The sequence below is a fragment of the Ceratotherium simum genome, chromosome 5, assembly GCF_057802395.1.
Source record: "Ceratotherium simum simum isolate JZ-2026a chromosome 5, ASM5780239v1, whole genome shotgun sequence".
NCBI classification, from domain to species: Eukaryota; Metazoa; Chordata; class Mammalia; order Perissodactyla; family Rhinocerotidae; genus Ceratotherium; species Ceratotherium simum.
In genome coordinates, this window is record NC_141904.1 from 45,580,583 (window position 1) to 45,594,820 (window position 14,238).

The 14,238-nt window shown below is 41.1% G+C and overlaps 1 protein-coding gene across 5 annotated transcripts in view; it reads right to left on the reverse strand.

Annotated features, from left to right (window-relative positions):
* The window catches only part of ANO10 (anoctamin 10), a 217,060-nt gene that overhangs the window by 48,656 nt on the left and 154,166 nt on the right, over positions 1 to 14,238 (reverse strand). For all 5 annotated transcript variants that reach the window (XR_015552203.1, XM_087430808.1, XM_087430809.1 and 2 more), the window contains one exon: positions 1,877 to 1,993. Coding sequence is in view for 4 of the 5 variants with exons in the window: in XM_087430808.1 (XP_087286934.1) it covers positions 1,877 to 1,993 (117 nt within the window). In the remaining variant the exon portion in view is untranslated. The remainder of the gene's footprint in view (positions 1 to 1,876; positions 1,994 to 14,238) is intronic.

Consider the following 14,238-nt stretch of genomic DNA (forward strand, 5'->3'; position numbering starts at 1 on the left):
GTGTAAGGAGTGAGGTAGAATGAAGTGTAACAATTTTCCCAAACAACTGTTTGTCATCAAACCATGTAACAAACAATCCTTCCTTTTTTTCCACTGACATAAAATGTTACTTTTACCATAAACTAAAGTCCTAGTTTTATTTGGGTCCATTTATGGACTCTGGGCTCGATGCTACTGATTTGTCCGTCCATTTCTTCCCTAATTCAAAATGGATTTAATTACTATAACTATTGTATTATTCAGAATACATTTTAATATCTGGCAGAGCTAGAGGCCTCATTTTTCTTCATTTGCAGAAGTTTCCTTGCTTTTTCTAAATGTTTATTTCTATGTGTTTGAATTGGTATTACATTTTCACAAGACTGAATCTTTTGATCCCACTAGAGTTTTAAAAATGTTTCTTCATATAGATTATCCGTATTTTTTCGTAAGTTACTACCTAAAGGATTTATATTTTCGTTTCTTTTGTAAATGGGAATTTTTCTTCAATAATATTTTCAAATTGGTTATTATTTCTTGTGAAAGGAAACAAATGATTTTACATAAACTTTGTAACCCGCCTCCTTACCAAATTTTCCTATTGTTTCTAATAATTTACCTGTGATTTTTAGATATATAATCTTATGATCTTCGAGTAATGATAAATGTGCCTCTTCCAGGTTACCTGAACTTCTTACTTCTTCCTCTTATATACCTATTGGTTAGCATCTGCAGAACAACGCTGAATATCAGTGGTGATATTGGGTTTCCTGATATTGCTATGAATCGTTCTGTTGTTTCACTACTGAGCATGATGCTGGGTTTTGATTTAAGATACAAACATATTGGCTAGCCCACATGCCAAAAGTGAACTTGCCCTACACCTGGGAAACACAGGTAATTTAGTCTTCTTATACCTACTGTCACCTAAGTGACAAACATGAGCACAGCAATGGTGTGGTGGACCTGGGCTTCTCCTTCTCTTTCTACTCTTATCACAAGTCTTATTCTAGGGTCACTCCACCTAATCAGAGGCACGTTCTGCTCCAGTGTGGAGTTCCCCTATTTGGGGCACTACCCGTGGAGTCCTTGCTTCTATCAGAAAGTCAGCTCGAGTGGCTCCTCCTTACAATTTTTTTCTCCTAACTCCCTAAACATAAGAGGAAATGTTCCTGTAAAAGGTGGTTTGGAAGCCTAAAGGACTGCGTGGGTCAGAGAGGTCTTGGACCCAGAGCTAGTCCCCTAGATGATATTGCCTTATGGATTTTCTTGGTTAAGTTTCTACGTATCATTGGAGAAAACTAGCTCTGGGCATCTAGGAATCTTCTGTCTCCCTACTCTCACTCTCCTACAAGTAGAAAATCACCAAAATGATGAACTCCAGCACGGCGGTTTTCATTTTCTCTCTCTCTCTCTCTTTTTTTGTTTTTGGTCTCTGGTACAATGAGGAAGTCATTGGGAAGTGATTTCTACTTTCATGGCATTTTTTGCTGCTTCTGCCCACACTTTCTTGGTCTCTCGCATTCATTGAAAACATTAATCAGGATTCTATTTACTCACTTCTCCTCCCTTAATGTTTCTGTAGGATGCAGACCTAGATACTGTGGGAGCTGCCCCCGGGTGATTCTTGGAAATCTCTGTCTTGTTCTTTTGCTGAATGCCAGCTCTATTTTTTATTTAACATAGCTTCAATATTTTTGTTTTGCTTAGTTTAATTCTTTTCTTATTTATATTATGAGGATTTTGGTTTTGTTATGCCATCCTAAACTGGAGTCTTCTGTATTTATTTAAACTGGTAACTTCAAGGCTGAAGGAAATGCTGAGAGTGAGTCCTCTGAATCATATCTCCTGGCATTTGCTAAAGAAATAGATTTGTTTTCAGAACAGTTGTGCTTACCTGCTGCTTGAGTGCCTCCAAAGACTCAAATTCCAATTTGGCCAGTTTCATCTGGATATGCCGTGGTTTATCAGCTATGGCAAATGCAAGTATAAACTTTAAAGCCAGGAGTGCATGCTGAAAACAAGAAAGAATACATGTTTACGTGATACACTAGACCACATGTGCAAGAAAACAAATTAGTACCTAAGCAATCTGCGATCCTTCTCATTAATCTTGGGTAATTTCTAATTACTGGCCCATTATGCATCAAAGATCACCCAGTCCCGTGAGTTATATTTAATCCACTCCACTGTGGCCCATTCAATAATTACTGATGTACTTTGCCTTATTCTTTTAAAATCAGTTATTCCCTTAAATTGATACCATATGCTACTCTCAATGTTTTATAAAAAAAGTTTATTCTGAAAATTCTTTCACAAAATATTTTTTTTACCTATGTCTTAATTCCCAACGTATCTTAGCATACAACATTGGCAGAGTCACTCCACTCTTTGCCCAACAACACCCTCCCTTGTGCTATGCTTCAGGTTGAGTTATACGAAGCAGACATAACGTCTTAAACATCAGATGCCCTGAATTTCCTGCATCATCATTAGTGTCTGGTGTGGTTTCTTTCATGAAATGATAATCAATAAATACTGATGAATTAATTGACTGTAATGTACTACCTTATGCTGCTGACTCCATATACTGTAGGACAGGCAGGTATACAGAAATGTAAAGAGTATCCTTTATAATATGTAGAGTGTATCCATTATAACACGGCAGACTTAGAACTTGGCTATTTTATTTCCCTTCTACACCAACATCATAAAGAGGGTTCTCTATAACATAAGGAGATTTATAATTATGCTTCTCCTCTGCAGAACAGAAATAAGCCAACAGGATTGCTTCTAAAGGTAGGCCTGCTCTTTAGATGCACAGCCTCAACCTATTGATGCTTCTCCAATTCTAGCATCATTCTGTGATTCACAATCAACACCCACAGAAATCTGAACAATAAAAAGAATAAAGTTGCCTCTTTAATGATAGCATGACTTACTAAATATTAAAAGCTGTGAAAGAATTTTTAAAGATAAGAAATAATTAGAAGGCATTAAGAAAGTCAGTGAAGGAGACAGAACAACTTCTAAGAAATGTTGCAATGAATTATTGACAGAAAAAGAAGACAGCTGAAAAAAATTCAATGAATTCCTTACTGTGATATTTTCAAAATGAGGATGATGGATAAATAACACGTGGGTCTCTCCTGGCAGAAGCGTGAAATAATGAAGGAAGTCAACATCATACCAGAACAAACAATAATTCAATCCAAAGATCTGAAAATCGGCAGAACTCCAGGGCAGGCCAGGCACTGCCTGGTATTAACAAGAGATCTGGGGTAGACCAAGACAGGCAGCCTTCACTGAAATGTGACTGCCATGACCAAAGAAGACACTGGAAGACACTGATTAGGTGTCTATAGTGGGAAAACAAGTAGATAATACAGTGTGGACCAGATGACATCATATGTTGTAATTCTGAACTAAGTGAATTGAAATTAACAGGAACCTGGATATAACCTACAAAGAATAAATGAATAATTCAAAAAAAGCTATACTGTGCCATTATTTCATTCCATTGGAGTATTGAGATATAATTTCATATGACTTAACGTCTTCAGTAGAAATACTAGACAAGAAATAAACAAATTGGTGTATGAAAATAAATCTTCCAGATTTTTCAGAAACTGTGTGCCCTCAAGCTGCCAGCGCCCCACCATGACCCAGTCACTGGCCCCTTTCCATCTCTCCTAACAAATCTGTACCAATTTTCTCTTCCTTGGAGTCTTGGTGGGAATTAGTGAGAAAAAAGACCCTGCTGAGGTCTTCCCTGGGATACAAGATGCCTGCAAGACATGTCGACTCTTCTATGGGAACAAGGACTGGCTAGCGGGTAACTGAGCAAGGCTGCCACAGACCTCGGTGCTCGTGGTTTTCATATAAATGTTCATAAAACTCCCACAAACTGAAAAAACTTGGTATCTATTAGACAATATTAGTTTAAAAAGGAAGTCATTTTAACTGGTTAAAACACCTAGATAGCAATAAGCTTTTACGAGTAATTCTCTGTAGTTGATTTTTCTAAAAATATTTTATAATAAATGTTTTTAAAAGCCCATATGTAGAGAAATCAGTTCCTTTTGAACTATATTTGCAAAAAGGTCTCTAGTAGACCTACTTATTCCAAGCTTTTAACTTCCCAATTAACAACTCCAGGGTTATGCTCCCTGAAGAGCCCCCCACAAACTACACAGCTGAGTACTCTTTAGCTGGCTAGCAGCACCACCGACAGCCAGAGGAAAGTGGCATTGCGTCCATCCACTCTAGTAATGAGTAGTGTACTGGACATGGGTTAAATGTTGAAGGACACTACAGAGAAAGACATCATGTCCTGGCTTACAGTCTAGATGGGGAGACGAGTAACTACAGGCCATCATAACACCGTGTGTGTGTTGCTGCCGGGGTACATACAAGGGGCCAGGAACACACAGATCAGCAGTTATCCCAGTTTTTAGCAGGTCTGAGGGGCTTCCCGAAGGATGTAAGTTTGAGCAGAGACGTGAAGGATGAAAAGGCATTAGCTAGGCAAGGAAAGAAGGAGTGTTTCCAGAGAGAACAAATGTACAAAGGGATGGTGGGGTTGAAGAGAGAGGGGCCACAGAGGCAACTAGGAGCCAGATGACAAAGGAGCCATGTAACCAGGTTGAGGGGTGAGGAGGCACTGAAGGCATCAACACAGGAGTGACAGGATCAGCTGTCTCCATTTGTGGCATGGAGAACGGCCAGTTTAGGAGGCTGTGGAAGTACAGGCGAGTCAGCAGGGTAACCTGAAGGGTGTGGAAGAGTAATGGGGATGAAGCTCCCAGGAATGACGAGAGGGCTTATCAGCAGAAGACTTGATAGGCCTCCATGACTCACCCACCGAAATGATAAGCACAGGATGAGGAGCAGGCTAGAGGGGAGAAGGGGTCTGCGGGGGCTGTAGATGTTTAGATGTCTATGGCATATCTAAGTGAAGATGTTCAGCATGCAGTGGGATAGAGGGGTTTCAAGTTCATGAGAGGGACGGGGGCTGGAGGCAGAGACTTGGGAGTCCTTGGCACGGGATAAGTGGAAAACAAAGCCATGGGAATGGACAAGATTCACAAGGGTGTGCGGTGAGAGAAAAGATGAGATGAGGCAAGACGAGGGCACAGGATAGAACTGGAGGAACAGAAACACGCTGAGAAGAAGGAGAGGGGCTCAAAAAGAAACCTGAGAAGGAGGTGTGGATAGGCAGAAATCTAGGAGATTCTGGAGTTACAGAAGCAAAGGGGAGAGAAAAAAGCCAGTCAAGGTGGGTGTTGGAAGGTCAAGTACATGAAGCCTGAGGAGCAACATTTGGATTTAACCACCAGGAGGCCTTTGGTAACCTTGGTGGGAGTGGTTTCAGCTGAGTGGTGGTCACAGCAGCAAGACCACAGTGGGCTGAGAAGGGACAGGGAAGCAAGGCTGGAGAAAGGACGGGCAGATAACAGGGTTCAGAAAGTCTGGCTAGGAAGGAGAGGTAAGAGATGAGGTGGTAGCTGGAGGGAGGCCTGAGCTAGCCACATGTTTGGTTTTTAAAGGTGTAAGTTTCGAATATGTTGAAATGCTTTGGGGAAGGAACCAAGAGAATGGTAAAAGGCGAAGATCCTGGAAGGAGAAGGTCTAAGGCACAGAGCCAGGTTGCCATGCAAGGCAGGGGCTTAGCCATAAATAGGTGGTCTGACACTGTCACTGTCTGGAGGGACCACTGACCACCGGAAACAAAAGCATTTGGGGCACTAATTTGAGACTGAAAAGAAGAATTTTAAAAGAAATTTTTTTGTTCAGAATTTGCAATTCAACACTTAAAATGAAGATGGACAGGTGAGAATTACAAAGTATTCTCACTTTTCTTTTACAGACAATCTTAAACCATCAAGTATCCTCTCCTCAAAACAGATAATCATAATCCTCCACAGAAAAAAAGTGTCTTAAAGAACAAAACAAAACAAAAATGCCAGCTCTATTAACTAGATTGGAAGAAAACATAACAACATCTTCACAATGGTTTTCTTTGGATGGTGGCACTACGGGTGATTTCTTTATCTTTAGTCTTTAATGGACGTGCATTACTTTTATATGGGGAAAAAAATCTTATGTGAAAAAGAACACAGGGATTCCTCACTTATTTCAAATGAATTTCACATGCCCTGCCACACTCCTAACCCCACCTGGTCACGACTGCCCGTATGCCCAGTAAACAGACCAAAACCAGAAACCTGCAGCTCAGAGAGTCTGGCTTTTTATCTGGAGTCCAGGAATAAAAGAAACTGGGGACAGCAACCACTTTGTATTCATTCATTCTGCAAATATGTAGAGAGCACTTATGCAGGCCCAGACTGCTTAAATGGTGGCCTTCTCCCACCACTTCCTTACCTCCCCAAGTCTTCTGGCACACTGATTTCTCACCCCGCCCACCTTTGCTACATGCCCAGAAGTTCCACCAATTATAGGTTTATTTGGTTTAACACACATCGTCTTTTTTGTGTGTGTGGAAGATCAGCCCTGAGCTAACATCCATGCGAATCCTCCTCTTTTTGCTGAGGAAGACCAGCTCTGAGCTAACATCCATTGCCAATCCTCCACCTTTTTTTTTTCCCCAAAGCCCCACTAGATAGGTGTATGTCATAGTTGCACATCCTTCTAGTTGCTGTATGTGGGACACAGCCTCAGCATGGCCAGAGAAGTGGTGCGTCGGTGCACGCCCAGGATCCGAACCCAGGCTGCCAGAAGCGGAGCACGCGCACTTAACCGCTAAGCCACCAGGCCGGCCCTAACACACATCGTCTTTAAAAAGTAAAGACACTCCTAGGAGGGTTAAGGAGCATGATCATTCACAGACACCTGTTAATTAATTTAATTAGCTGGTGCTAGCAAATTCTTTCTCTCTGTCCTCCCCTCACCCCAGCAACCTTGAGCACTTGGGAATGGGGTGGGGAAGACACCACAGCAGCTTCAATTCAGCAGTAGGGTCCTGGCTTCAACAAAGAGGAGTCAAGAGAAGCAGAAAAGAACCAACATTGTCTTAATGGTCAGAAAGGTTAATGTAGACATCCACCCCCCCGCCCCTTCTTCTTACTGGTTTCTTGTACCTAGGATTCAGAATTCAAGTTGAGCATCATGATGAATTAAGTAAGCTTTTGTGGTCTAGCCTGGAAACCTAAATAACATTTGTAGCAATGTGTTTCAAAAGATCAATTTTTAAAACCTTGTTTACATTTTCCATACAGCAAATCTGTTTCAAGGCTAGGAACTGCTTTATGCTAACTGAACTGAGAAAAAAAATTTGTAAAAAGCATTTTAGCTATTTTTAATTGTTTTTGTAAATAAAAGAAAACCTAATATGAAATATGAATCTGCACAGATTTGGAGAAAAACATACTGAAAATGAATAGTTGGGTTGGCTTTTCATAGCCTGTCTATGAAAAGAGGAGACAATTTATGGACTATGATTGTGATTCTTCACCAACAATCTTCTTTTAAAGTAAAACTCACAAAATTATATCCTAAATAAAGTAAAAGAGAAAAGAAACAGTAGGGGTGGGATGGGGAGTTGGGCAGAATTTTAAAACTAATAAATACAAAGAAGTTGGCTCCCCATAACAATATGCTTCAAGTAATGATTATAGGGTGTCTTAGTTAGGAAAGGAAAAAAGAACAAGACCAGAGAAAATTAGCACTCAGAAGCTAAATGTTTTCTGGTGCCAGTGGTAAAGTACTGCCTACACTGCCATCAGTGTGTCGCTCACCTCTGGTCACTGCAGGGCTGTCAAACTCTTGGGAGTCTCGTGCCAGATGCACAGAGAGTGAGCAGAACCATTTTATTTTACAAAAACTAGAAAATTTATGATATGATCGACAGTAGCAGCTGTGTTTGTAGCAGTGTGTCCCCAACCCCGTCTCTTCCGAAACAGAAAATGCAAATGAGAGCTGAATTCTTGGAATTCTGAAAAGCTAATTTGATTTCTACAGTGGTATGTCTGCCACATTACCTCTTACCATTCAGAACTCAGCCACCACTGAATAAAAGGAACTCCTTCAAAAAAGCATGCTCTGCTGATTACCAGACAAATTACATGTAAAATGCCAACTAATAAGAAATGATTAATGGAGCCAAGGTTGAAAAAAAATATTATGGAATTAGGCTCTTAAGAAAAAAACCTCAGGGATTTTCATTTTAAGATGGTAGATCAAGCACACACATCTACTTCTTCCACCTCCCCAGAGTCCCCTGAAATGACAGAAATATACATTCTAAAAAGAATGAGTCTGGAAAACAAGAGAATTTGCCAGAACTTCTGAATATAGGACTCATGGAGTGGAAAGTGCAGTTCAAGTCTCCTGAGACAAAGAGTTCCTCCCAAAGGAGAGTCAGAGAGGGGCCACTGTCAGATTCAACCCCACAAAAGGAAAGGATTGGGCCAGGGAGTCAGCACCAAAGTGAATGCATTAAAGAGCTGCCTTCAGAAAAGGCTTTCTCATGCCACCTTGTAACAGAGGGCCTGCAGGTTCTACTCTTGCACTAAAGCCAGAGACTTGCCCTTTAAAGAAAGCATGTGATCTTCTGGGAGAGCTCCTTGTGTGTAGTTCCTAAGCCCATGAGAGAAGCCAAGCCCAAGCTCACGCCAGACTCCTACTAAAGATTTGGAGGCCAGAGAGATGCCAGCAGGAATAGAGGAATAGGAGGCCCCAAACCTTGTTCCCCCAGAGACACTGACTTAACAACAATATACAGTCCAAAAAGCTGTTATGAGAACTCCAGAAACCAGTTAAGAAGTTGTAGTACTCCAGGCAAGCACAAAGCCAAGAATAGCTGCATTGAAAGGAGGAAGAAAAGCCATTGGATTTCACCTATGACAGCCCTTCGTCCAAGCTGGCACAGCTCAACACAACTGGGAGAAAACACCCAACTTGTGGCTTCTCACTTAGGAGGAAAAGAGAAGAGTGGAACATACATCCAATGTTCCCTAGGACTGCCCTAGGGACTGGTTTCTATCTCATTAGATTCAGAGCGCCGGAGAGGATCTGGCATACTTTGGATGCCTGGGGGCCACTAAGAACAAAGGAGAGCTTGGAGGCTTGTTGAAGTACCAGAGAATCTGCAGTACTGCAGACAGACACCGGAGGGAGCAAGAGATTACGAACTCATAAACCAGCAAACCTCCCTAATTGGGAAATTACATGCACAAGCCCAGAGAAACAACATCCCCAGAAAAGTTTTGACACATCTCCAGATCTCTAGCTGGGCTGACTCTTGAAGGTCTTTCTTTGTACATAACTAGTTTGTAAAGACTGGGACAGTTGGCTATTTTTTCAAAAGCCCCAAATCTCAGCAAAAAAATAACAAAGCACATAAAAAAATAAGGTAAACATAGCACAATCAAAGTAAAATAATAAACCTCAAAAAACCAGCCCTAAAGAAACAAAGATCTATGAATTACCAGACAAAGAATTCAAAATAATATTCTTAAAGAAGCTCAGTGAGCTACAAGAGAACACAGACAACTAACTGAAATCAGGAAAATGATGCATGAACAAAATGAGAATATCAACAAAAAGATACAAACTGTAAAAAAGAACCAAACAGAAATTTTGGAGCTGAAGAATGCAATTATTGAATTGAAAAATTCACTATATGGGTTCAACAGTAGACTTGATCAAGCAGAAGAAAGAATCAGTGAACTTGAAGACAGGTCATTTGACATTATCAAGTCAGAGGAACAAAAAGAAAAAAGAAGGAAGAAAGATGAAGAAAGCCTAAGGGACTTAGGGGACACCAACAAGCAGACTAATATGTGTATTATGGGAGTCTCAGGAAGAGAAGAAGAAAAGAGGCAGAGAGCTTGTTTGAAGAAATAATGGTCAAAAATTTCCCAAATCTGAGGAAGGAAATGGACATCCAAATTCAGGAAGCTTAAAAGATTCCTCCACAGAGGCCCACAACAAGACACACTGTAATCAAACTGTCAAAAGACAAAGAGAATCTTGAAAGCAGCAAGACATAAATGTTGCATCATGTACAAGGGAGTTCCCATAAGATTATCAGAGGATTTCTTAGCAGAAATAATACAGGCCAGACTATATCATCATTTGAGATGATATATTCAAAGTGCTGAAAGAATAAACCTGCCAACCAAGAATACGATATCTACCAAAACTGTCCTTCAAAAATGAAGGAGAAATAAAAACCTTTCCAGACAAACAAAAGCTAAGGGAATTCATCACCACCAGACAGACCTACCTTACAAGAAATGCTAAAGGGAATCCATCAGGTTGAAATGATAGGATGCTAGACAGCAACACAAAAGCATATGAAATATAAAGCTCTCTGGTGAAGGTAAATATATAGACAAATACAGAATCTTGTAATAATGTAATGGTGGTATGTACGTCACTTTTAATTCTGGTGTAGAATTTAAAGGATAAAAGTAGAAAAAATAACTATAAAACTATGTGAATGAATAAAAAATATGTAATTTGTGACATCAATAACACAAATTGGGGGGAAGATGAAAAGGAGTAGAGATTTTGTATGTGACTGAAGTTTTTATCAGTGTAAAAGAGATTGTTATAACTATAAGATGTTTTATGTACTCCCCATAGTAACCACCAAGAAATACCTAGAGAAGATATACAAAAGAAAAATGAGAAAGAAATCAAAGCAAGTCACCACAAAAAAATCAACAAAACACAAAGGAAGGCATCAAGAGAGGAAAAGAGGGACAAAGTTACTGTAGGACATACAGCATACAATTAATAAAATGGCAATAGTAATTTTGTTACTATCAGTAATTACTTTAAATTACTTTAAACTCCCCAGTCAAAAGACAAAGAGCAGCTGAATAGATTAAAAAACAAGATCCAACTATACGCTATCTACAAGAGATTCACTTTAGTAAGGACACACATAGGATAAAAGTGAGAGGATGGAAAAAGATATTCTATGCAAATGGATGAGAAAGCATCACAAAATTAGCCTTTGTCTCAATAACACAGTGAATAGGAATCTTCTCTGGAGTTTCAAAGAAGGCTTCTCACATGGTGCCTTCAGGTCCTAACACCTGGTGGGTCACTGATGGACCCTGAGAGACGCAATTGGGGCAGAGCAGCACCTGTGACACCGGCACACTGTGCTCCCAATCAAGGTCTGCGCCTGGTGCACTGAGGATGCACACAGGGCATGACAGGGAGTCACAAAGAGCCTGGGCCTCCGGTCCATCCTCATGACCTATTTCCCAACATCAACCAAGTGAATGAGGAGTTGGGCTTAAAAGGCTAATGGAAAGTCGAAATCTAAAAGAAGTGTACGGGGGAAAAAAAGCAATGGGAAAAAGCCAGAAGAGTCAATTAAAATAATGAGAGATAAGAGTAATTGATTACTATAAAAACACAAAGTTGGGGCTGGCCCAGTGCTATAGTGTTTTAAGTTCACGCACTCTGCTTTGGCGGCCCAGTGTTCGCGGGTTTGGATTCTGGGCGCGGACCTACACACCACTCATCAAGCCATGCTGTGGCGGCATCCCACGTACAAAATAGAGTAAGACTGGCACACACGTTAGCTCGGCGACAATCTTCCTCAAGCAAAAAGAGGAGGATTGGCAACAGATGTTAGCTCAGGGCCAGTCTTCCTCGCAAAAAAATAAATAAATAAATAACACAAAGTTTTGTTACCTCCTCTTCCTCTATCTCACCACTTAATAGAACAGTGGTTTGAAAAAAAAATGCCAATTAGACCAAATGAACAGAAGGAAATAATTTAAAGGGTTATCAACAAATAAAATCGAATGCCTCATCAGCTCTTCCCTTTTTTTTTGGTGAGGAAGATTGACTCTGGGCTAACATCTGTTACCAGTCTTCCTCTATTTTGCATATGAGACATGGCCACAGCATGGCTTGATGAGTGGTGCATTCATCTGCGCCCCGGATCCGAACCCACAAACCCCGGGCCGCCAAAGCGGAGCACACAAACCTAACCACTACACCATCGGGCCAGCCCCAGCTCTTCCCTTTTAAAATATAATCTCCATTGCAGGGACTTGCTATCAGAAGAGGCTCCTCATAGGTGAAGGACACTGAATGATGGGTTGTCATTTGTTACTGGGGTGAAAAAGCTGGCTTCCAAGGCTTTGGCAACCTCTGTGTCACCAATCACATCTTACCCAGCGTTAAAGCGATGTACATGTGTAAAGCTTGTTCTCCTCCCATTCAGAGCCACATTTCATGCCCAAAGTGGTTTCTAGGCCAGATTTGATGACTGTGAAAGGAAGTGCAATCTGTAGGAGGGCTATGTTTTATTTGGAGTTTGTTTTGTTTTTCAACAATTATTTTCATCACTTGACAAGGAAAAAAACCAAGCAACACTTAATAACTGTGTGGAAATGTTCTCTAAATAAGGCCTACAAGCAAAGTGATACCCTAAGACTGCGGTTTCATTTCACTATATACTTACTTCATTTACAGTAATTGGACCATCAAGTGAGAATTTAAATCACACTGGAGGAACACACATTTGTAACCTCTAAATCATGAGCCACAAAGGCCAGCCACGGTGACTCCAGGGGCCATGTGAGAGTGGTGGCTCTCCCACAGTGCAAGGAGGATATACAATCGGCCTCCTGAAGTCACCCGCCTAATGTGCGCCTGGTCAGCGACAGAGGGTGAGGAAAGCAGGGTTCAGGAGACTCCAGGTAGTCAAGTCTTGTAGGAAACAGAGTCGCTGCTCCTTCTGAGGTGCGGTCCAGGGTCAACTGAACTGTCCCTTATCTCCTGGCCTCCCAAAACACTGTTTATTTTCAGAGATATACAAGTATAATGGACACTGCAAGACTCTTTGAGGTTGAAAAAAAGTCTGAAAGGACTGATGGCAGTGGGGATCCCAAGCCACGAGTACAGAGGGGAGGAGAGTTCTTCCCTCATCGCTGTGGTGACAGTAGGATATGTTCATGGCTTATGGCACACATGTGACATGAGGCTGTGACCCTAGGATGGTTCTTTGTTCATGAACTTTGTCTCCTTCCCTCTAAGTCTTTTGTTTTCTTTCTAGTTTTTTTTTTCTTTCTAGTTTTCCTTCTAATTTTGATGCTATGGCCATGGGAACAATTTGTTCAGTACAGAATTAAATGAGTTCATAACTAGTCATATTTAATGACACTTCCTTGAGGTCCAACTATGATGGAAAGATACCTGGCTTTCTTTTGACATTACTAGGCAAAAGCTCTACCCAGTCTCCTTGGTTCCACCTGCCCACTTTGGACCAGCTTCAATATGCCAAGGCCTCATCGGACTTGGCCTCTGAAATGTGCCTCCCCGCAGAGGCTGCTGCTTCTATCCCATTTCTGCCAGGTTCGCTTCTTCTTCCTCCTCCCAGACATCATGTTTCACCCTCACTACACTACCCAGTCATGACAAAGCTCAACTGAATATGCAGAGAAGGAAACAGAGACATAGCTTCCATGTAAGGGCCACCTGGTGGATAGTGATGCCTGTTGCCATATCAGGAATGCAGAGATTTTAGAGCTGAAAGAATCTGAGAGGGCCTTTAAATTAAAGTTAACCACTTCAAGGGCAAGAAACTGACCTTCAGGGACTGCGTGTCAGGGCTGAGAGTGAAGTTCTGGGTTCTTCATTCTACACATTGCGGTTTCCACCTACGCTACCCTCCCAGTGGTGCTCTGTGAACGAATGGAGGCAGTGGGAGAGCATGAGCTTGGGCATCAGGTGCAGACACCTCCTGCAGGACACTGTGCAAGTCAGTGAGCCGTCTGAGCCTCACTTTCCTTGTGTGACATGCCCACTGTCACACCTGATACATGGTAAGCAGTAAAAACATAGAAACGCTAATTTCTAAAGTTACTATGCTACTATTTTGTCAAATTGGTCTCTCTGACCAATTCAACTCAGTTTGGGCCTCTAAACCTTAGCAGCAGCAATTTAACTAATCACGTATTCTTTTGAGGAAAGAAATTACTGCAAAGAATGTTAGTGTCCTTCAATGGAGCCTCCTAAAATCAGATGGTATCTATTTATAAATGAAAAGAGAAACATCTCCTCTTACTTTTACTCTTTGTAAGTCTTCATTCTAATCCAATTAATACTGGTCATCTGCATACACAAATGTTCTGCGATAATGTCCCTGTCAGCAGTTTCAGGACACATGCTTCTAAACAAATGTTTCTAACCAAAATATACTTCTAAATTGAGAACTTGTGCCAGGAAATAATGTGCTTTATAGCTCAGGCACCAAACCAGTGG